The following is a 24,301-nucleotide window of genomic DNA, read 5'->3' on the forward strand; positions in this document are numbered from 1 at the left end:
AAAAAAAAGAGAGAGAGATAATTTCTCAGTTATCTTGTCCAGTTGGGAAAAATGAATGAATGTATTAACTTCTGACCTTGTTCAAGACAGCTGACTGCTTTGATTCTGTATTTTTTCTTCTATAAAAATGAGAAGTTTGAATTATATATCCTAAAAGATCCCTTCCACTCTGAATCTGATTCTATCATCTCAGATGCTTAAAATGACTAAAAATTGGGGGTTTTTTGAGGAAGAAGACAGTAGATCTATAGATTTAAGAATAGGTGAATCTGTTTTGAAGGGAAATAAGTAAATGGAGAGGTAAAGAAAGCCAGAGGTGTTATGCCTTCATAATATTGAAGGTAAAAAGTATTAAAAACAACTGAATCTAGTATAAAAATATAAAATTGGTATTACAATGCAGCCAAAGTTTAAGAGGTGAAAAAATTACTACAGTCCCAAAACATTGCAAACAATTCCATATTTACATTGTTTTCTTATGTGGATTAGTTTTTGAAATGCACAGCTTCTAAAAATTAGGCTAAAGAATCAGGCTAGTAACTTACCTTCTTCATGCATTCACTATTACTTGTTTAAACCCTTTATTGTGAGCAGAACTGTTGTATTCATTCTACTTCCTGTATTCTGTTTTTATTGGAAAGTTAGTCAGGATAAATCCAAATTTAACAAAATACTTTTTTTTATAAACAGGATGTGTTTTTTAAACTGGACATTTATCCAGAAGTAGAAATATACTTATTTAATATGTAATGTGATTGGTTAGTATATTTAAAAAATATGTTTACTTTTAGAAATAGAAAAACTCACTATTACACTATTATAAAATTGTTTACTAATTTTTATGGATTTGAATTGATGGATATTAATTTATATATAGAATATCAATTATTATAAATTTAAAGACCTTTTAAAATGTTTAATGTCTTTATGAATTTTTTTAAAATAAACAAATAATTTGAAATAATATTATTAAATATCAAGAGATTATTTTTAAAAAATTCATAGACTATCAAGATACCTTTTCTTTTACTTTTAATTTAAAGATTTTGGTAATTTTATTGTTTACTTCTGCCTTTTGCAGAGAGAGAAAAGGAGAGAAAAGGAAACAGATAATTAAATTAGTTTATTAGCCATTCTGGTAAAAGCATAATTCAAGATAAACTCTTAATCATCAAAACCTTTAGAAAACTACACATTCATTTATTCATATTAACCCCCATTGGACAGTTAATTGAGAAATTATTTCATGATTTTTTTCCTAAAGCATTATGATGATAAAGTCTTAAAATTTTTTTTAAGGTAAATTTTTTTCTGATAAAGGCTATATTTTAAAACATTACTAATTCTTTTAATAGCAAACAATTATATATCTGAAGAATTTTTGTCCCATCATAACCAGCTTTTAATTGATCTAATATATTATTTATTGCCAGTTATTAAATATTATAGTAATGAAATATTATCAAACTGTAAAGACACAAAGGTGATTATCATAGTTGAAAATTGAAGATATTTGTTTAGGTTCCAGTTCTTTAGAACTGACTTGAAATGCAAACTTCACTTTAGTATCATTTTTAACTATTATTTTAATCTGTAACTATCATTATTATATTATTTATTTAAGTATCATTATATTATTTATTTAAGTATCATTTTAATTATAATTGAATTGGAGTTATGTTAAAGATTAAAATTATTTAATCATGGTGCTGGTGGTGATGCTGCTAAGTTGTAAGTATTTTCTTTATAAGTATTTTCTTGGTATGTTTGAGTGCAGAGCTACATGGCATAAATAGTAAAGGTTTCATTGTTATCTGAGAACTTTTTAGAATATTGTGGTTGAGCAGCTTAATTTGGCAATAAAAATCTTAGTGATTTTAATTTCTTCTGAGGAAAGATTCTTTATGAATTCTTCATATAATTTTTGACTAATTAAAATTTTAGAGTTTCAGTAAAGGAAGATGGTACTTTTAGGATTTCAATATTTTGTAATTGTCAAGTTTAGACTAAAAAGAGGTTGAGAAAACGTACTTCCTTTGCTTGTAGTGATGGGGGACTGTAGTTTTGGATATTGTGTAGATTGTCAGACTTGATTGATATGGTGGTTGATTTTGCTGAACCACTTTTCTTTTTTCCTTTAATTATTATTAGGGGTGGCCCAGTGGGTGTGGGAGGAAAGATATATTGGAAAAGAATGTAATATGAAAACAACAGATCATTGTAAATTTTAAAAAAAGTTAAAGGTGGATTCAATTATATATTGTTGCAGATACTTATTTAGACGACATCCCATAAATTTCAAGAAATTATAGAGATTGTTGTCATATAAATGTCTTTTTTCCATTCTATATTTTTGTTAGCTTTCTTAATAGCAGAATAGTTAATACAGTTCTCATGGAAAACAAATCCTAGTTAGAACTTTCAACTATTGATAGGGTAAATGGAAGTGGTGGTGAGAGTAATAAAAATGAAAGTAAGTGTTAGGCATGTTGAAATTTTATGCCATGGTGGGAAGGGGAGAATTCCTTGAAGTTGCTGAAAAAGTAATATTGTATACTTCTAATCATGCAAATACTTAACATCCTTCTTACTGCTTGAAACACATCATATATGTCATATTAATTACATAAGAACCTGAGACTTGAATAAATCAGCATAAACTTATCAGTCCTGGGAAATAAAAATTTCAAGTGTTGTATAATTCTCCACTTTTTTCAAAAAATTAATAATGTAAGAAAATGGTAACTTTGTGATTTACTTATTACTGTGGAGCAGATTTAACTACTGGTCAGATTATAGTTGTATACATCTTCACAATTATTAGGTTGAATATGTTTTTTTAAATAGTGAAAAATGTTACTGTATACATCAAATTTCATTAGTGAAAGTACTCATAAGACATGTGTTCCAGCTGTACTTTCTGCAAACATCACTTAATCATCAATATTTAGTACAATAAAATCATTGATGGTCACTTGAAATTAATTGTAGTGTGATCATTTCATCTTCAATAAATAATAATAAGTTTTAAGATTCTGAGCTTTTACAAGACAGAAGTTTTTATTTACTACAAATCTTAATATCATATTGTTCAATAGAACTTAGCTGACAATAAAAGAGATTGGAATTTTTTGGATTTAATTTAAAGCCCCTGGGCAACCATATGTTGGAATGACAAACCTTAAATACCTTGGGTCCTGCCTACCTGTTCAGAACCAAATTCTGAAGAAATGTATGATCTTTATACTTTTATTCAATGAATATTCATAATTGATTCTGTCACCAAATTTATATGTTTCCCATAAGTATTGATAAATAATGGATATAATATCCTTGATTTTTGAAGTTTTAAAATTGATTAACTTGCAGTAATTTCTTTTGACTAGTATGAAATACTCCTTTGTGTACAAGATCATGATGATCCAGCTATTGATGTATGTAAAAAACTTCTTGGTAAATACCCAAATGTGGATGCTAGACTGTTTATAGGTAAGTAATGGTAATTCTTGGATTCACTTGTATACTTGTTTTATCATTCTTTGTATTGTAGCATGCCTACAGTCTTCTGTAATACAGTAGAGTTTTATGAATTGTGTTTTGATTACAGATACTAATTTATTTAATCTCCGAAGGATATTTAGAGTCTTTTTACTCCATATCAAAATCTTTTGACATTTTTTACCATAGTGCTCCTTGTTAAAAACACATGGCCTTAGTAGTTTGAATTATACTGTGTGAACTTCTTAAAGAAAGTAAGCAATGAGAGTAAGATTATCTCACATGAGATGGTCTTGTCATTTAAAGAAAACATTTATCCATCATATTTATATTTTTCTCTATATGTTAAATACTTTTTAAAAAAACTTTTCTTTACCTCACTGATTGACTTAGAAAAGCCAAAAGTTAATTGTGAAATTGGGAGTCAAGTATACACTTTCAATGTATTTTTCTGAATTTCTGAAATTCAAAAGTAACTCCTGAATTCATAGCTTTGATAGTTGGTATTAATGTTTAATATATTCAAGGGGGTCATTTAGGTTCAATGATATTTTAAAACATTTACTGTGTACATAGGAATCAGATAGGAGTTTGTCTTTTTTCTTGTAGAGTACAGTCTTTATGGGACTAAGCCAAAAAGATGTACTATAGGATAATCAGAAAGTTTATTTAATTTGATAGTAATTCAATTAATGAAAGAAAGCATGACTTTAGAACTGAAAACCTGTTGCTACAAAATTCACAAAGATCAAAAATCTTGAAGTTTCTTTTAGATAAAAAACGAATTTCTATATCATTAGATTTTTTATCCTGAAAAATAAGATAAAATTAATATTAAAGTTTTCAGTGTTCATTTTTAGTTTATGGGTAAGTCAGTTTTAAAATATATTTTGAAAAGTGTGTTGTAGAGTTGTCTGGGGTGTCTTTTTCTCCCATTGACTATAGGATGTCTTTAAAGTGAGTATATAGAATCATTCCATCCCTTTCATTTTGTGTGTGTGTGTGTTTTTTTTTTTTTTTAGGTGGGAAGAAGGTTGGGATTAATCCCAAAATTAATAATTTAATGCCAGGATATGAAGTTGCAAAATATGATCTTATATGGATTTGTGATAGTGGAATCAAAGGTGAGGTTTTTATCATTTTTTCTTATAAATTTGCTTGTTCATAAGTAATTGAACAATAATTTAACTGCAAGCTCTTCTTTCCTGACTTGAAAAAGTTACTTTGTCATTACGATGGACATTCAGATGTGTAAATTACATTGTAATTCTTTATTTTTTATACTTAATATCTTTAATGGCACATGTAAGGACTTGGCTTAATATGTTCTTAAATACAAAAAGACTTCTATGTAACCTAATTAACTTTTGCATCTGTAGATCTTCCTTATGTTTCCCTGTTTATTCTTTTATTTTTTTATTTAAAGAATAATGTGTGTACACAGAGAACAATAGGTACATTTCTTAGTGGAAATTTTTTGGGGTTATGTGTAGTGTTCTGGACTAAGTTCATTAGCGTAGAGAACTCACTATTTGAAAACTCCTACCAATGAAAATGGGCAAATATTCTGCAACTTAAATGTTACATGTAGTTGAATAGGTGATATGCCTAGAGTGAGACAGTCAATATTTGACAACTTGGAAAATCCTGACTCTCAAGCTATTTTTCTATCAAGTATGCCATATTGAATTTTCTTTTTAATTTGAACACACACACACACTCACACACTTGAATGATTTAACCAAGTACTTGATGATGATAATGAAATCTGAAACTTAATTATTGCACCTCAGCTAAGAGGTTGTGGGAGGATTTCTTTTGGGGGATGACAATTGTTAACATTGTCTTGTTATAAGTGCATGATTTTTGCTAATGGAGGTGTAGAAGATTTGGGGTAGAGTTTGCTTGTTTTGATTTAGATTTCATTTGAATTTTTAAAAGGAAAGGGTAAACTGAGCAGTAAAAGAGGTTTGGTAGAAAGATTGTGTAGAATAAAGAAAGACCCTGACTTCTTGTATTGCATACTATAACATTGTGCAGGTCAGTATCTCTGAACTTCTTTCCTCCTGTGAACTGCCCATATTCATTACAAAATGGAGATGATGCTTTCAATACTTATTTCCCATAGTTGTGTTATTTCCTGTGGTCCTTAGACTGATTTATAGCCATCGTGGCCCTTTTGAATATGTTACTTGGTCAAACTATAGCAGTAATTTAAAATTTTCCTAAATCTATTTTCTTCAATTTCAACCAATCATAATGTATTTTACATTGGCTATAAAGGAAAAATATCTTTTCAAAACCTGTCTTAATGCTTAGTGTTTCTTTTGATTTCGCAGAAAGTGTCTGTCTTACAAGTTGCTTATAAGTTAAGATTTTAAAATTCCAATCCTTTTAAATATGTTTGAGAAATTTACTGTTTTCAGAAATGCTATTGTGATGTTTTATTTTTAATTGAATGAAAACTTGGCTATGTAAGTTTTTATAGGTAATTTTTCTTAAAGCACACAAATCTGCAAATTTCATTGTCAATGCTTTAAAACTCACATCTGATTCTCTTTTATCTGATTCTTAATATAGTCTCCCAATTAGTGGGAAGTCACTAAATAAATGTAGTTGACATGAACTCTGCTCCACTGTTACTATTAAGTTCTTCTTTGCAAATGTTTAGGTTTGTTGTATGCTTTAATACTTTTCTGGAATTTGGTACATAGCCCAGAAATGTTATTTGATGGTTATACTTATTTAAGCCCTAATGCAGTCATATTTTATATTTATATTATGATTCGCAAAGAAAATTTTAGTGTCTGACATTTTAATTAAAGAAAACTATAATCCCCTCATTCTTTTTTTCTAGTAATTCCAGACACACTTACTGACATGGTTAATCAAATGACAGAAAAAGTAGGCTTGGTTCATGGTCTACCCTATGTTGCAGACAGACAGGGTTTTGCTGCTACATTAGAACAGGTAAGTTATGGTATTCATGAGTGCTATTATGTTTCCAGATCCACAATCCTTTAAAGTACTTTGAGGTGAACAAAATCCCAACAACAATCTCTGTGAGGAGTTGGAGGAGCTGCTCACTGAGGACTCAACTGGAACTAGGCAGCTGAGCAACACAGCTCTGCTTTCTTTTGTTTTCCCTTCTCTTCCCTCTGTCTTCATAAGATGTTATACCTATGCCATTTGTAGGTCCTCTGTCCATGTTTCATCCCTGAAACATGCTAGATATCTTGGAATTTATGGGCTATATTTATTTCTTAATCATAATGTCTTAAACCCAAATCACTCTGACTTTTATAGATTGACCAATAATAGATTCCAGGCCAAAGACACTTGCTCATTGTTTTGGCACTGATTTTGGCACAAAGTGAACATAAATGGAAGTTGTTTCTGTTTTTGCCAGAAATCCTGAAGGTCTTCCTCTTTCAGATTGATTTCTCTTTCTTCCTTTTCTTTAAATCATTCATTTCTTTTTCTTTGTTTCTTTCTCTTCCTCCTTCCTTCCTTCTCTCTCTCTCTGTCTCTCTCTCTGTCTGTCTCTCTCGATAAAAAAAGGCCAATCTTTGCAAATCTTTTTATTTAAATTAAATATTAAAGTACTAAACTTAGAGCTGAATTTAGACCATCATTTCCCTATTTATTCCTTCTATAAAACCTATGATATAGAGATGTCTGTGCAAAATTATGTATGCAGTATATACCTACACTATTTTTCTTTCAAAAACATTTTATATATAGGAGCTATACTTGGTGAAAGTTTACATTATGTTCTAATATATAAATTTTTGAAATCCTTTTTGTTAAGAGGCCAAGATAATATTCATTTCTTTTCTACAAGCCTTTTTTTTTTTAATATAACTTTTTATTGACAAAACCTATACCTGGATAATTTTTTACATTATCCCTTGCACTCACTTCTGTTCCGACTTTTCCCCTCCCCAGATGGTAAGCAGTCCTATACAGGTTAAAAATGTCACAGTATTTCCTAGATGTCCGAACAGTTCTCTTGTTGTACAGGGAGAATTGGATTCAGAGGGTATAAATAACCTGGGCAGAAAAACAAAAATACAAGCAGTTTATATTAATTTCCCAGTGTTCTTTCTTTGGGTGTAGCTGCTTCTGTCCATCATTGATCAATTGAAACTGAGTTAAATCTTCTCTTTGTTGAAGAAATCCACTTCCATCAGAATACATCCTCAGACAGTATAGTTGTTGAAGTATATAATGATCTCCTGGTTCTGCTCATTTCACTTAGCATCATATAGGTCTCTGTATTCATCTGGTCAACATTCATACATCACACAATTTACCCAACCATTCTCCAATTGATGGGCATCCATTCATTTTCCAGTTTCTAGCCACTACAAACAGGGCTGCCACAAACATTTTGGCACATAGAAGTCCCTTTACTTTCTTTTAAGATCTCTTTGGGATATAAGCCCAGTAGCAGCACTGCTGGATCAAAAGGTATGCACAGTTTAATGGCTTTTTGGGCATAATTCCAGATTGCTCTCCAAATGGTTGGATTCGTTCACAACTCCACAAACAATGCATCAGTATCCCATTTTTTTCCCGCATCCCTTCCAACATTCATCATTATTTTTTCCTGTCATCTTAGCCAATCTGACAGGTGTGTAGTGGTATCTCAGAGTTATCTTAATTTGCATTTCTCTGATCAATGATTTGGAACACTTTCATATGAGTGGTAATAGTTTCAGTTTCATCATCTGAAAATTGTCTGTTCTTATCCTTTGACTATCATTTGGAGAATGGCTTGATTTCTTATAAATTTGAGTCAATTTATTATATGTTTTGGAAATGGAGGCCTTTATCAGAACCTTTAACTGTGAAAATGTTTTCCCAGTCTGTTGCTTCCCTTCTAATCTTGTTTCCTACAAGCTTCCTATAAAAGAAACAGATAATCACACCATGGACCCTGACCTCTGCAAAGGAGCAGAGGTAGGTGTCTTCATGTCTCCTTTCTTGGATCAAGCTTTCAAACATTTATTAAACACCAACTGTATTTCAGACTCTTTGTTAGGTCCTAGGAATATAAGGATTAAAATTAAAAAGTTTATATTCTCAAGGAGCTATAATGAGGAGACCACATGTACATATAGCATTTAAGCTGAGCTATGAAGGATACTAGGGATTTTAAGAATTAGGATTGAGGAGGGATATATGAAGCATAGGCCTATGCAGTTTTGGAAACAGCATGGAATGTTAGATGTTTCTTTCCTTCTGCTTTGGCAGTTGTACATAAGTTGAGTTGGAGAGAAGAGATACTTAAGGTAGAATGATTAATTAAGAAACTATTGCAGTAATCCAAGCAAGAATTACTTGGCTGTGATCATGAAAGTGATGGCTGTGTGAGTGGCAAGTGGAAGTAAAACTCATTGAGGTGAGGGAACATGAATAGCCAGGAGTGATTCAAGGTTGGAAACTTGTTTGATTGGAAGTTTTATGCTACCCTCAACAGAAACAGGAAAGTTTGTTAGAGGGATAGATTTTTTGGAGAAAGATAATGAAATCAGGTATGTTAAACTTGAGGATTCTTTCCTCCCCTCACTTACCCACCCCCGAACAACATTCAACAACATTCAAAAGCTATAATGTATCATAAGTTGGAAAAGTGTAATTGGAGCTTAGGGAGAGAAACTAGGACAGACCACAAAGATTTAAAAGTCATTATTATACAGGTGATAATTAAAACTGTGGCATATGATAAGATCATCCAGAGGGTATCCATTGTTTGAGGTGGTAGGACATGGATTGTAATCCCACAAAGGAAATAATCTTGACTAGATGGATAGGAGGAGAAACAAGACAAAGGAGTATCATGAAAACTCAAAGAGAAAAAAGATATCCATTAGAGAGTTGTTCAACTAAGTCATATGCTGCATTAAGGTCAAGTAGGATAAAGATTGGGAATGTGTTAAAATGACTAAGTGTTCCATTTTGAAACTAAACATTTGCCTCCAAAAATGATAGAATATGGGGCAGCCAGGTGGCTCAGTAGATAGATCACCAGTCCTGAAGTTAAGAGGACCTGAGTTCAATTCTGGTCTCCTGGCTGTGTGACTCTTGGCAAGTCACTTAAACCCAATTGCCTCAGGGAAAAAATAATTAAGTTTATACTTCCTATTTCAGTACCATAAGACATTAATTTTGACTTATTTTGACAGGTATATTTTGGAACTTCACATCCAAGGTCCTATATTTCAGCTAATGTTACTGGGTTCAAATGTGTGACAGGAATGTCATGTTTAATGAGGAAGGATGTATTAGATCAAGCTGGAGGGCTTATTGCATTTGCCCAATACATTGCTGAAGATTATTTTATGGCCAAAGCAATAGCTGACAGGTAAGATAATTAATGTAAATGAGAATGTTTTTATTAGTAGCATAGAGTAGTATGTATATATGAAGTAGAAAAGTAATTTTAAAAAAATTATAAATGAGTATACAGATTTCTTCCCACTAGAATGTTACTTAGATGCCCTACTGTCTCCAACTACATTTTCTGTTTTTTTAAAAAAGCATTGGTTCAGTTAGTAGTATATTTAAAAGAATGTTTGTAGCATTAACTTTTTTTTTTTTTTTTTTTTTACTGTTGAACATGCATAGCATATAAGAATTATGAAACAGTGAAAAAGCAAACAATGTTTGTGATTCATACCTATATCCTAATGAAGGAAATAAATCCTTAGATGCTTCATTTTTTTTTTCAAATTTAGCAATATCATTTAGAGTTATTAAAAGAGGTTGTGCATATGTGATGTTAAGAAATTTTTTCTTTGGAAGAGGTATAAATTTCTGTATTTGGAAAAAATATAGATATTTTATTGTAATTCAAGACAGACTTAATGTTTTGACCTTTTAGAATTTAGATGAAAATGTTTACAATGATTTCAGAATTTACCCATAGTTGATTTGATATTTTTATTTTCTAAAAGGTAAGTGAAAATTGTTATGTAGCTGACCTCAAATTTTTATACTATAAAAATGATCATTAATAATAGCTAGTATTTGTATATCATTTTAAGGTTTATTAAATATAAATATTACATCTTATCCTCACCATAATCCTGGGATTGTGGTTGGTGGGGTAGAGGCTATTATAACACTCATTTTACAAATGAAGAAAACGTCTTCAAATTGGGTGTCAAAAGTACATTGGAAAGAAACTCCCCAAACCTAAGTGTATGATATTCATAGACTATACTGTTTACTTAGAAAAATGAAGTGGAAAGAAAACTGATTTAGAATTAGTGTGCTTAGTTTTGAATCCCAGATCTATTACTTTCCTAGATATATGGCTATAAACAAATCAGATTACTTCTTGTGATTTTAATGTCTTCATCTGTGAAATTGAAGGGAATTGGATGAGGTGATTTCTGAGGTCTCAATTTAGTTCTCTGTTCTGCAAATCCAGATTTTAGGGGTGTGTGTGTGTGTGTGTGTGTGTGTGTGTGTGTGTGTGTGTTTGTGTGTAGCATACTTAGCATAACTATAGTTTATATATAACATACTAAATTAAATACAGGTAACAAATATTGTTAAACTAAAACACATTACAGTTATATTATACTTCAGTTAGATTATTTTTTCTGATTTGCTAATCTTTTTCAACATCAATTTTACAAAAGATTTCCAAACTGCAAATTATTTTCAAACAAATTATTGTAGATATATTTAGTATAGAAAACTATAAATAATTTGCCATTTATATATTAATTTCCAGAGGTTGGAAGTTTGCAATGGCCACTCAAGTTGCAATGCAAAATTCTGGGTCCTATTCAATTTCTCAGTTTCAATCCAGAATGATCAGGTAAATAAAAGCACCATATTTCCTCTGTCCTTATTTTTCTATACTGTGATTTAATGAATGAAATTTTTTTGTTGCCAAATATATTGTTTAATGTCCATTGAAAAGGGATGTGTGTGTGTGTGTTTATAAAATGTTTAACACCTGAAATTTTTCAATTAAAAAAGTTTTGATTTTATAATTTGTATTATTTATTATGTATTATTTGATTTTATAATTTGTATTTATCAAGAGTGTGGACCATTACTTTTTGCTTTTAGCTTGTTTTGCTAAATAGTACAACAGAAAATTCTTAAAATCTTAAAGAGAGTAGTCCTCCAGAAAAATTGTCTGATCAGAAATTAAACTAATATAGGTCTTGAAATTGGGTTGTTTGTTTTCTAAAACAATTTTTTTTCCTTTTAGATGGACCAAATTAAGAATCAATATGCTGCCTGCAACAATAATTTGTGAACCAATTTCTGAATGCTTTGTTGCCAGTTTAATTATTGGATGGGCAGCTCACCATGTATTTCGATGGGATATCATGGTATTTTTCATGTGTCATTGCCTGGCCTGGTTTATATTTGACTATATTCAACTCAGGGGTGTCCAGGTATGTGGGTAAGCATGTAAAGCTTGGCAGTTGGTTGAACAAAAAAAATTTTTTTTTAAAGCTTAAAAGAGTTGAAAGAATTCTCTACCTATTAATCAGAAGCACTCATCAGTTTTCTGCTGGGTCTTGGCAGGGGATTTGAGCAATTTTCTGTTAGTGCATGTCGTATTTAGAATTATTTCAATTTCTTCTCAAGGAAATGTGGGCTGTGTGAAGTACATTTTTGTATATATCATATTTGATAGATCAACGAACCAATGACAATTGCTTCAACATTCCATGATTTTCTTTTATAACTAATAAAAAAAATTTGGAATTAGTTAATATGAGAAATTTGTATTTAAAAAGTTTAAATTACATTTTAAAGTTCAGTTGTGATGATAAAAGCAGGAATTTGTTTCTAAAATAATTTTGACATGGAATAATCTTTATAATTTCTAGGGTGGCGCTCTATGTTTTTCAAAACTTGATTATGCAGTAGCTTGGTTCATCCGAGAATCCATGACAATATACATTTTCCTGTCGGCATTGTGGGACCCTACTATAAGCTGGCGAACAGGACGCTACAGATTACGCTGTGGAGGCACGGCAGAGGAAATCCTTGACGTATAACCACAGCTTTGTGACTGTATTTAAGAAAATAAAAAAAAGAAAAAAAAGAGAGAAGTATTATAAATTATGTTTATATAAATGCTTTAAAAATCTACCTTCAATAGTTTTATTACTTGTATGTTTTGGTATCTGTTTAATTTATTTTGCATGGCACTTGCATCTGTGAAAAAGAAAAAAAAATAGCGTGTCATCTTGGCCAACTGGTACCTTGTTTTGTACAAATAGAGAATCAAGAGAATTGGTTCCAGGACCCTTTAAATAAGAGAGGAACATATAATTGCTCTGCAGCAAACACTATGACAGTATCCTTCAGTAGAGAAAGTTTAAGAATTGGCAGTAGACGAATCTGGTAAATATATGGGATGAAATCATCTTTGGCCTACTGGCTAGCACAGGACTAGATGGTAATTTTATGCCTATATGGAGTGTCTAATATCATTGTGCAATAGTTCACAGTGAGGGACTGACTAGTGGAGAAAACTTTTTCATGCTTTATGACTACCTCTTGTAGTTGCTGCAGAGCAAATATAAATTGTATTAGGTAACTAGGCCTTGCAAAAGCAAATAAGAAAAAACTTAAAAAAAAAAAAAAAGCTGGAGTCTTGTATTTATATGTATATATGAGATTTTTTTTTTTTTGGTCTCACTGCAATGAACCAAAAGTGGACTGAGTTTGGTTTTTAATGGTAGCCATGTATTGAGGGCAACTTTTTGGCCAACTCTTGTTGGTTCTGTCTTGAACCATTGTTAATCACTGTGCTGTAATTAGTGTAGCTTAATCCTTCCTTCCCTGTTCTCCTAATCCTTATTCTGTTTTCCTTAACTTTTTTCAGGGGGGTTGGTTTTGTTTTAGTGTGAGTGAATGTTTTGATAGTTGTGAGAAAAAAATGCATTTCAGAAACATTTCACACATGACCTATTTTCTTACACAGTATGTCTTATTGTTAATAAGAATGTAATTTCATGATGCAGGTATTTGATATCTTTTTTAAAGTAAGCAAATATTCTAGTCATCAATAAATTTAAATTGCAGTAGAGTATTAAGAAAGGCAGGATGAGTTTATTGTTAAATTTAATCAGTATCAAACTATGTCTACTGTTAGCTTTTCTTTGTGCCTACTACAGTTAGTCTAGTCTTATTTAAATTGAATTTTTGTATAACTAAATAGACTAGATTAATGAGTTGTAAATGCATGCTGTATTTCACTCTTCCCTTTCCATCATACCCTTAAACTTGCTTTTGACTCTTGTCAGGATGTTAACTTGTGGTGAACTGGACTTTTTTTTAATGGGCAAAAATTTGAGGGACGGTGCATAAGCCTTTTGTTTTTATAGTGGTATTTATGCTTTTTCTTCACAATTAGATGGCATGTCACAATGAATGTCTACTGGCTAATTGCAGGGCTAGCAATGGCAATATGGCAGCTTTAATTTCCAAGTTACTACAGTTTCTTTGTCAAGGTGTAATGTGTAGCATATTAGCAATAACTACATGTATTTATAGAAAATGGATACTTTTTTCACCTCACTGAGCCAATCCATTTAATTGTCAATGATAAATATACACACAGTTTAAAATGTACTATATGTGTGTGTATCTTATGTATAAACTTTATATAAGCATTTTTCTGGGCCAAATTGCTTCACTTTGTTTAATATTTTATTGCCTTATGATATCACTGATTTTGTTTGAAGGGCATTTTCTACATGAACAAAGGCTTTGATGCGTGTTCCATTTCTTATGTGAATCGGGTAGTGATGTTTCCTGAGGAGACTTGCACAATGAAAACCAGTCTAGTTGTGACCCACTAATGTTTCTTTTTTCATCACTATTACACAGCTTAATTTTGCTGACCATGTTTGTATTTGGTTTGTGTTTAATGAAGTTTGGTTGATGCCATTCATTGCACTGCTAAAGTGAAGCCTTGCTTAAATTTAGCTTTATGCTGATCTCGGTGTGGGCAATGTAACAAAACCAAAAAAGGCTGAACAGACTTCTTATGTTTTATAGATATGGAAAATTACTGTTCTGTATGTGTGCTTTTTGCAGTAATGGAATCTAACTCACAAAAATGAATCTAATCTTTGTGTAGGAAGTATGGATTAAATGGAAAGAATTAATACAAGTGCTGTAGAGAGCATCACAGCAGAACTGCAGGAGTCCAAATTTAATTTAATAAGCTATCTTTAAAAATACCAACAAATGTCTGGAATAGACTTTACCATGTTTTATTATTTAAAATCATTGTCTTTGAGTTTTTTGTTGAAAAAATAAAATTTTGAATACAATCAAAACTTATCTCTAAGACTTTTTAAAAATTGTTGTCTGTCTTTCTTTTTATTTACATAGACATTTAGTATGTCACTCTACAAAAATCTTGTTAGGGTACCTAGATAGATGCTGGAGTCAGAAAGATCTGAGCTTTAAGTTTGGCCCCAGACATTTGCTAGTTGAGTGTGATTTTGTGTGATATGTGTCATCAACCTTTGCATGTCTCAGTTTCCTCATCTATAAAATAAGGATTTGTTATGCTTTTGCCGCCTCAGATTATTTTGAGGGTAAAGGCAGATTTGTATCCCCAGTGCTTTAGCAAGTACCTGCACATAAGAGGTAATTAACAATTAGTTCACTTCGATAAGCTTTAGAATGCTATGATAGCTGTTTTTATAATTTATTAGCTATTATATGCTAGAAATCAGAATATAATAATGAATTGAGCTTCAAAGCCTGAATTTTTAAGAGCTTATAAATTTAGTTTGAAGGGAGTATATATAATGTAGTGATACTGAATATGATGTATTTCCTACTCTTTATTTGGCTCCCAGACCTTTTTTCCTGACCATGCATGGAGCTTCAGATTAATAAAACTTGTTATTAAAGAGTATGCATTTGACACTAAAGAAAACCCAAAATAATTTTCTTAGAAGTTGGTAAGAATTATAAGGGAGCTGAGAGATCATCTGGTCCAAAGAGAAACTGAGACCAAAGATGATTGGGTTTTTAAATATAAATATATTCAAACCCATTGCAATAGCAGAGGCTGCAAGTTATACTAATTTTAAATGTTAGAAAAGTATATGCTAAGGCCATTTCTATACATCTTCTTTACAACATTAGGATAGGCATTACTATAGAATTATCCTGCTGATCCCTCTCATTTTCTATGTAACTATCCCATCTGCTTTACCCAGACATATGGATAACTCCTTTCACTAAATCAGTAGTTGTAACATGTTTCCATTTCTATCCCATTTTTCCTCTTAATTATCTTTTGAGATAACATTTTTGATTGTTTTACAAATTGTAATGTGTGGTTTAGAACTGTCCAGCTAGGACTAATAGTATTAAAAAATATTGGGTTTTGTTTCTGGTGTAGTTTGGGATACTTGAAAATATCGCATATTTTTTCAAATGCAATTCATGTCATGGAGCTGCTAGATAAAGTGTTGGGCCTGAAAAGAAGACTCATCTTCCTTATTTCAAATCTGGTTTCAACAGTTAGTATCTGAGTGGCTCTGGGCAAGTGATTTAACACATTTTGCCTTAAAATTAAAATGAGCTTTAAAAAATGAGCTGGAGAGGGAAAGAAACAATTGACATGATTGAACACAAAAATCTTATGTCATACTTTTCTATATAGGTTGGGCCAGAACAGATATACTTAACTTTTTTATGTCATGGATCACTTTTCAATCTGAAGTTTATGGACCCCTTCTCAAAACAATTTTTTAAAATACATAAAATTTTAAAAATGAGATTACAAAGGAAACATTATATTCAGATAAGAATTATAAGAGTATTGAAGATACCTGAAATTTTTCCATGAACTCCAGATTAATAACCCATGGACTAAATAGCTGTTCAGATCTCCAACTAATTTATCATTTTCTTTTTAATTCTGAGCCCTGAGTATTATCTGTCTGTATTGTCTCATCAAGGTACATGTGGTAGTAAATAAGATCAGCTGTATATTGCTACTGATCCTGGTCTAGTGGTGGAGATACAAGAATCCCTTCTGGTCAGTGCAGGTCCAATGTGAAAGAATTCACAAACCTGAAAAGTCTGAATGGCAAAAGGGATTTTTATTGGCACTGAGAAGCCAATTTGCTAAGAAGACAGATTCCTTAGTGGCAAGAGATCCTGTCAGAGAAGTAACAAAGATTATCACTGAGAAGAAAATGTCTTCACAGCAGGCAAGAGCCCTGGTAGGCAGCTGTGCCGAGAAGGGAGTTCCCTTGGCAAAGCATAATTCTACTTCTGACTTCTGCAGAGATTGGGAGTTCAAAATTGTCTTTTATTGGCGGTCTGAGGCTTGGTTCCAGTTGAAAAGAGATTCAATGCCCCTAGGCCTAGATACTTATCTTGGAGTTTCAAGCCACTCAATTAAAAAAAAGGCCCAGACCTCCAACTTAATAAAATTATTTTGAAGCCCTTTTCTCACAGGTTGGAATTTGCTAAAGAGGATTGGGGTACCCCCAAAAGATCAGTGGAGGGTGATCCAAGATCTCCAATTGAATGATGCTGCTTAACTTGGGAAGGGCTTGTCTAGAAAGTATGCTTTTTCCCAGACTTTTTGTAGTCTGAAACACTGACTCTAGTTTCAAAGTCCTGTTACCCCCCTTTTCACTACTACATGTTATAATAAGGACTTTCTTCATTTTTTTTTTTTTTTTTTTGGGATCATATGGTTAAGTTCTTGAATGCTTACAGTTAGACTAAAATGTTTTGGAACTTGATCCATGCAAGATCACATCAGCAAAGGAGTGTCTGGAGTACCTTATCTAAATATAATCCTTTTTTCCATTTTGCTTGCACTGGAAATCCTTCGTAATTATGAAAAACATTTGGTAAGCACACCTTTTCTTAATTTAAAACTTGTTTTTATACTGATAATCTGAGCATCATGAAAAGTTTATCCCAAAGAATCTGTAACCTTAACATACACATAAACTATATTTTGCATTAGAAAATCAGATGCACTTTTAAAAAATTATAAATGAAATCTTGTATTCATAGTACTTTTTAGTCATTTCTGTAAATGAAAATGTATTTAATTGTATAAAGTGATTTGTGAAGTCCTTCCTGTTTCTCATTTTCAGCAAGGAAACTTTCAAGACGTGTAGCTTATGTTCTCTGAGAGGGGGAAATGCAAGTCACTGGGAAACAGTTAATTAAAAACAAAAGATTAATTTGTTTTGAAAAAGAAAAATTAATTCTAGTACACTAACAAATTAGGCAAAGGTTAAAATTGGAATGTTGATTCACATTCCTTTTACTTTTAATTAACATTTCTATCTCATTTATTTTTAATGTTCTAGGCTTCAGATAGTTTCTTCGTGATTTCTGTAAAGTAATAGATATGACCAAGTCATACCTCCTCCTCAGTGAGCTTCTGTGGCTCTTTTTTACTTCCATAATTAAATATAAACTTCTTGATATTTAATTATTGATAATTTGGCTACATCTTGTTACCCCTATTAGAATATAAACTTCTTTAGGACCTTTTTTTAATCCTTAGCATTTATCCTGGCACATAATGACTACTTAGTAAGTACTCACTGATTCACTTCATCTCTATCTCCATCACTGTGTGTGTCTCAAAACTTCACATTTGTAGTTATTACATCATGGAGAACTTTTTTGTTTTATTGCTTTTTCCTCCTTACATTCTACCTCTCAACTCCTTCTCTTTTTATAATCTTCTCCATGCTTGCCCCTCCTTTTGTTGTTCTTAGGTAAAAGTGGAAATAAGCTCTATAGACTTCTTCCTGCTTGTCCCAAGTTTCCCTTGCCTGAGGAAAAAGAGCCATGGATCCTAAGCTGTGAGCAAAAAAGGAGTAAACAATGGAGGTGAGAAGCAAGCACCCTTATTAGTGCTGGAGTAGAATTCTTACTAGTATCACATTCTTTCCTCTTCAGTTTCAGCAGTGTTATTTGAGAATATTTTGTAGTATTTACCTCGTGAAGCTCCTCTGTTAGCATATACTTGATAATTGTAGGTTTTCATGTGAAAGAGTCTTAGTGTAAGAGCCAAATGTTCAGGTTCAACTGGTATTCTGGTTTTCATCTCTAAAATTCTTACTAAAATTGTGGCAGTGGCCTCAACTCTCTGCCTTTTCTGTTGTCTATTCAGCCGACCAATTGATATCCCTACAACACAGATATGACCACGTCAATCTTCTGCTCAAAGAAGTGGGTCCATATTTCTTCTAAAATAAGATAAAATTTCTCTCATGTTTAATGGCTTTCATAAGTTGACTCCAGCCTGTCCATCATAATTTCATATATTCTCTATATTCTGATCCTTACACATCCCATCTGTATATTGCATGCTTTTGCAAAGGCTGTCCCACATGCCTGCAATGTCTTTTCTCCTCACCTCTTTTTTGTCGAAGCCCTAACATCAAGGTTCAGCTCAAGAGCTATAGGGTCTTTTCTGATCATGAATTTGGACAGACTTCGAGATAGCGAATGACAAAAGTAGCTGATGTGCTATGCTTTGTAGGGTCACAAAGAATTGGATACAATGAAACAACTGAACGACAACAATTAGTTATTGGCATCATGTACTTGCCTTGCCAAAAGTATCTACTATTTGATTTATATACAAATGTGTGTTTAGATATGACAATGTCTATATCTAGACATGCATACATCTAAATTACTATTCAATATTATATATATCTACACTTGTATGTGACATATATAATATTTGTGCATGTGTCCCCATAGTAGAAAATAAGCAGTTTCTGGTTTCATTTTTGTCTCTGTGTGCCTTGAATTTAGTAGCTGCTTATTAAAAGTTTATTTTAATGAATAGAATTTTGCTAGGTGGGGGGAACTTAAAAAGCCAAGTGAAGTTGCTCCAGGCTGTCTTTTTTAAAAGGGGAAGTTTTTAGTTTTGGAAGTGGAATCAGAAAAGGCATTCTCTCTGAGTATTTCCTAGAAAAAGGCCCAGTTTTTTTTCTCTTTTTTTTATTATAGCTTTTTACTTACAAATATATGCATAGGTAATTTTTCAGCTTTGACAGTTGCAAAACCTTTTGTTCCAACTTTTCCCCTCCTTCCCCTCACCCCTTTCCCCAGATGGCAGGTTGACCAATACATGTTAAATATGTTAAAGTATAAGTTAAATACAATATAATATACATGTCCAAACTTTGAAATAGTGTACAATTAGCCTGTGAAGGAAATCAAAAATGCAGGCAGATAAAAATGCAGGGATTGGGAATTCTATGTAGTGGTTCATAGTTATCTCCCAGAGTTCTTTCCCTGGATGTAGCTGGTTCAGTTCATTACTGCTCTATTGGAACGGATTTGATTCATGTCATTGTTGAAAAGGGCCAGGTCCATCAGAATTGATCTTCAAATAGTATTGTTGTTGAAGTAAATAATGGATCTTCTGGGTCTGCTCATTTCACTCAGCATCAGTTCATGTAAGTCTCTCCAGGCCTTTCTGAAATCATCCTGTTGGTCATTTCTTACAAAACAATAATCCATAATATTCATAGACCACAATTTACTCAGCCATTCCCCAGTTGATGGGCATCCATTCAGTTTCCAGTTTCTGACCACTACAAAGAGAGGCCTGCCACAAATATTCGTGCACATACAGGTCCCTTTCCCTTCTTTAAAAACTCTTTGGGATATAAGCCCAGTAGAAACACTGCTGGGTCAAAGGGTATGGACATTTTGATAACTTTTTGAGCATAGTTCCAAATTGCTCTCCAGAATGGCTGGATGTATTCACAATTAATGTATCGGTGTCCCAATTTTCCCACATCCCTTCCAACATTCCACATTATCTTTCCCTGTCATTCTAGCCAATCTGACAGGTGTATAGTGGTATCTCAGAGTTGTCTTAATTTGCATTTCTTTGATTAATAATATGGCTAGAAATAGTTTCAATTTCTTTATCTGAGAATGGTCTTTTCATATCCTTTGACCATTTATCAATTGGAAAATGACTTGATTTCTTAAAAATTAGAGTGAATTGTCTATATATTTTGGAAATGAAAAGGCCCAGTTTTTACCAAGGGGCTCAGAGCTGTAGCCTGCAAGAATTAATGAGAGAAACCCATCTTGGATTTTTTTTTTTTAAATGTGGTCTTACTTTCTTCCTCCATCTAGAAGAAGCCTGTCTGGCTATTATCAGGCATAACCAAATCCCAGACTATCCTGTTTGATAAATATTTTCATCTTCACAATCACCTTATACAATCTCCTTTTCTCTTCCCCCAAACTCTTATCTTTAAATAACTTTTGAGATATTAGTTAGCATCTTTGGTCTCCCAGGTAACTTCCATCTGGCTCCTCCTTAATCCCTCCCTCTGAGCTACTCAAATTTTTCTTGGTTCTTAGCCCCAAGGCTGTATTTCTCTTATAAAAGATCTGTTCCTGATGAAGATCTTTGCTAAAATTCTTTCTAGGACTTTGTGGTTCTGCCTTACTCTTATAGTGTCTTCCTTCTAGTAGCATCTTTCTCCTTACTTAAAACTAACTGATTAGTTTGCTAAATTCTTGTATGGATCTAACCTACCTGTCATTGGCATACCTAGGCCTCGTGACTTTTAATGAATTCTTCCAAACTCCTTTCCTTAATAATAACTTTATTGGTCTCCCAACTCTTTATTTCATATTTGTCATTCCTGGTGCCTATTTATCCTCTTATTTTGTCTGTAACCTCTTCCTCTAAACCCATCTTTTTGCGAAAAAGAAAAAGAAATGAATAGCATTAAATCAGTATCTCGTTTTAAAAATTAATTTTGATATAGAGAATTTTATTTTTCTTTTAAAATATTGATTGTCAAAACTCACGAATATTGGGAGTACCACACATTACCAAATGAAGATAATCTCGAAATTCACCAGAAAAGGTTTGTTTTTGCTCGTGCACAGGGATGAGGCTATGCCAGGCACAGACTCAGGCAGGCAGTGAGAGCATGGGAAACAACTCACACTGAGCAGGGGCGAGGTATGGTTTCTGCTGGCGGAAAATCTGCAGGGAAACTCTTGCACAGTGTGAGCTACCTTGCCTTGGTAGCCAGCCAGTAGATCAGCAGAGAAGCTATAAATACAAGGGGTAAAGACCATAATCCCGAAATATTGGAGTCTCTTGAGACCTGGCCACACCCACCCAGCATCCGCCAAGCACTGCCACAGTAGTTGGACCCATCGAAGCCCTAGAAGCTGCCTTTCCCCTGCTACTGATTTCAGCACAACATAATCCCAACGTAGCCTGTGAGTGTTGTCCCACTGCCCCTTCAATGCCACTTCCTGTTGTCTGTAGAAGCAGCTTGGAAATGCCCATAAGCAAACTGTAGTTTTTTGTTTTTTTGGTTTTTTTTTTCTTCCCAAATTGAGTAAAAAGGCAAAGCAAGCTCTAACTATCCATAGCTTCTATACAGAAAGAGAGCAGACTTCAAACCCTAAGGAGACTTAAAAACAGTTTGTCTCTAGTTCCAAAGGTCCCCACCACAAAAGGATTTTACAAGAGAACTAGAAGAAAAATGGTGAAAGGGAAGGATAGCTTTGCAAAGGGTCAGGATAAGACCTGTAACTCATTAAAAGATAGAGTGGAAAAAGAAACTCCCTGAAAAACAGAATTTGTGAATTGGAGAAAGAAAATATATATATATTTTTTAATTGGCGAAGTGGAAAAAAAATTCCATTAAAAAAACAACTCATTTAAAAACTCAATTGGACAAATACAAAAAGAAACAAAGTAAAGGAAGAAAATCATTCATTAAAAAATCAGACTTAAATAAATGGAAATGAATGACTCAAGGAGACACCAAGAATCAGTGAAACAAAAACAAAAAAAAATGAAAAAATAGGAAAAAAATGTTAAATACCTACTTGGGGGAAAAAACAGGCCTGGAAAATAGATCTAAGAGAGATAATTTAAGGATTATTAGAAATAATCATGATGAAAAAAAGATCCTAGGCGCTATTTTTCAGGAAATCATCAAAGAGAACTGCCCAGATGTTACAGAAATAGAAGATAAAATAGACATTGAAAACAATTCATCGATCACCTACTGAAAGAAATCCCAAAATCAAAACTCCAATTTTTACAATCTGTTTCTGTTAACACTGGAAAGAATGAGAATAAGTGAATCTTTTCTTAATATAACAAACATTTGTTATTTGAAATCAAGAGCCAGCATTATGTAAGAGTACTGGTAAAATAAGTATCTTCATTATCAAAAGTAATATTTAATGTAATGCTAGAAGTGGGACAGAAAAGAAATTGAGAGAACAAGCATAGATAAAGAAGAAAGGAAATTGTCACTTGTTGCTGATGATATGATATGATGGTTTAGTTAGGATAACTAAAAAGTTAATTGAAATAACCTCAGCAGTTACAAAATATAAAATAAATCAACACAAATAATCATATTTACTTATAACAAAACCTAGCAGTAAAAAAAAAAAAAAGAGAAATTCCATTTAAAATGACTGCATAATTTATGAAATACTTCAGAGTCCACCTACCAAGACACAGGAAGTGGTTGAATGCAACTACATAGCAGACAAATTTGATTATATAAAATTTTTTATGCAAATAAAACCAGCTCAGTTAACTTTAGAAGGGAAACAGTCAATTGAGGAAAAAAAAATCTTTAACAAATTTCTGATAAAAAATCATATATATATATATATATATATTAGTGTGTGTGTGTGTGTTTATGGAACTAATTAAAATTTATAATACCTGATTTCCCTAATTGCTTGTTTGTATTCTTCACAAGACAGTTTGTATCCAAACTATCAAAAACCATGTGGAAAAAATTCTTTTTAGAGCTCTTTAGTTAGAAAAAAGAAAATTAAAACTACATGGGCATGTCTGGGTAGGCAAAAATTTCAGGTATGGCAAGGCTTTGAGTCCCAGGGATATGCATGATGCCTAATAGTCTCAAACATGAAAACATCCAGTGTGGGGACGTAGGATTTCTCAGATCTATTGTTTTTCCTATACTAAGTCTCCCTATTCCACAAGAATAAGGAAGGTAGAGAGGTCTGCATCAGACCAGATCAGCATCAGACTGATAATTCATATCCTTGTTCTGTGTTCAATAATTGTATTCCTATAAGCCAAGTATTCTGATACCTAAGTTTAGAACAGCTTTCTCTGTTTTAAAATAATTGACATAGTTAGATGGTAAAAATGGCTTCTTGGTTGGAGAAAGAAAAGAATAAGGATTTTCTCCCTACCTTTCACACCTTTTCAAAAAAAAAAAATCTACAAGTGGGATAAAGTGTGGGGCCCCATTCTTCCTAACAGGGCAGTTGATAGATGGGTTACCAAATAAAAGGGAAAGAGGAATGGGAACAGATGGACCTGAGAGATTGTCATAACTATTACTGCACTAGAAGGGATTTTCTGTGAACTAGGAAAATTAGAAATTTAAGTTTCCAAAAGGACAAGAAATATATCTGGTAACAGCCCAAAAGAAGTGAGTACTAACACTAATTTTAACCCTTATCCATCAGGGTTGTTAAAGAAGACAGGAATGACAAGTGGGTAAATAGCTATAACCAATGATGAAGCTGATGAAGTTGAATTGGGGGAGTAACTTCCCCAATGGGAAGATATGAAAAGAGGAACTGAGATTCAAATCTACACTAGTTGTGGAAGATGTAGGTTAATGCATTTAAAACAAATCTAAATCAGGGGCAGCTAGCTTGATAGAGCACCATCTTAAAATCAGGGCTGAGTTCAGATCTGGCCTAACTGTGTGACCCTGGACAAGTCACT

The 24,301-nt window shown here is 32.5% G+C and overlaps 1 protein-coding gene across 1 annotated transcript in view; it reads left to right on the plus strand.

The window, feature by feature from the left end:
• The window catches only part of UGCG (UDP-glucose ceramide glucosyltransferase), a 43,174-nt gene extending 28,340 nt beyond the window's left edge, over positions 1 to 14,834 (plus strand). The window contains exons 3-9 of the mRNA XM_051961176.1: positions 3,387 to 3,489; positions 4,521 to 4,622; positions 6,356 to 6,468; positions 9,690 to 9,868; positions 11,249 to 11,335; positions 11,738 to 11,927; positions 12,369 to 14,834. Coding sequence (XP_051817136.1) covers positions 3,387 to 3,489; positions 4,521 to 4,622; positions 6,356 to 6,468; positions 9,690 to 9,868; positions 11,249 to 11,335; positions 11,738 to 11,927; positions 12,369 to 12,539 — 945 coding nt within the window. The 3' untranslated portion in view covers positions 12,540 to 14,834. The remainder of the gene's footprint in view (positions 1 to 3,386; positions 3,490 to 4,520; positions 4,623 to 6,355; positions 6,469 to 9,689; positions 9,869 to 11,248; positions 11,336 to 11,737; positions 11,928 to 12,368) is intronic.
• The last annotated feature ends 9,467 nt before the right edge of the window (positions 14,835 to 24,301 follow it).

Source organism: Antechinus flavipes, chromosome 1 (assembly GCF_016432865.1).
Source record: "Antechinus flavipes isolate AdamAnt ecotype Samford, QLD, Australia chromosome 1, AdamAnt_v2, whole genome shotgun sequence".
In the NCBI taxonomy this organism is placed as follows: Eukaryota; Metazoa; Chordata; class Mammalia; order Dasyuromorphia; family Dasyuridae; genus Antechinus; species Antechinus flavipes.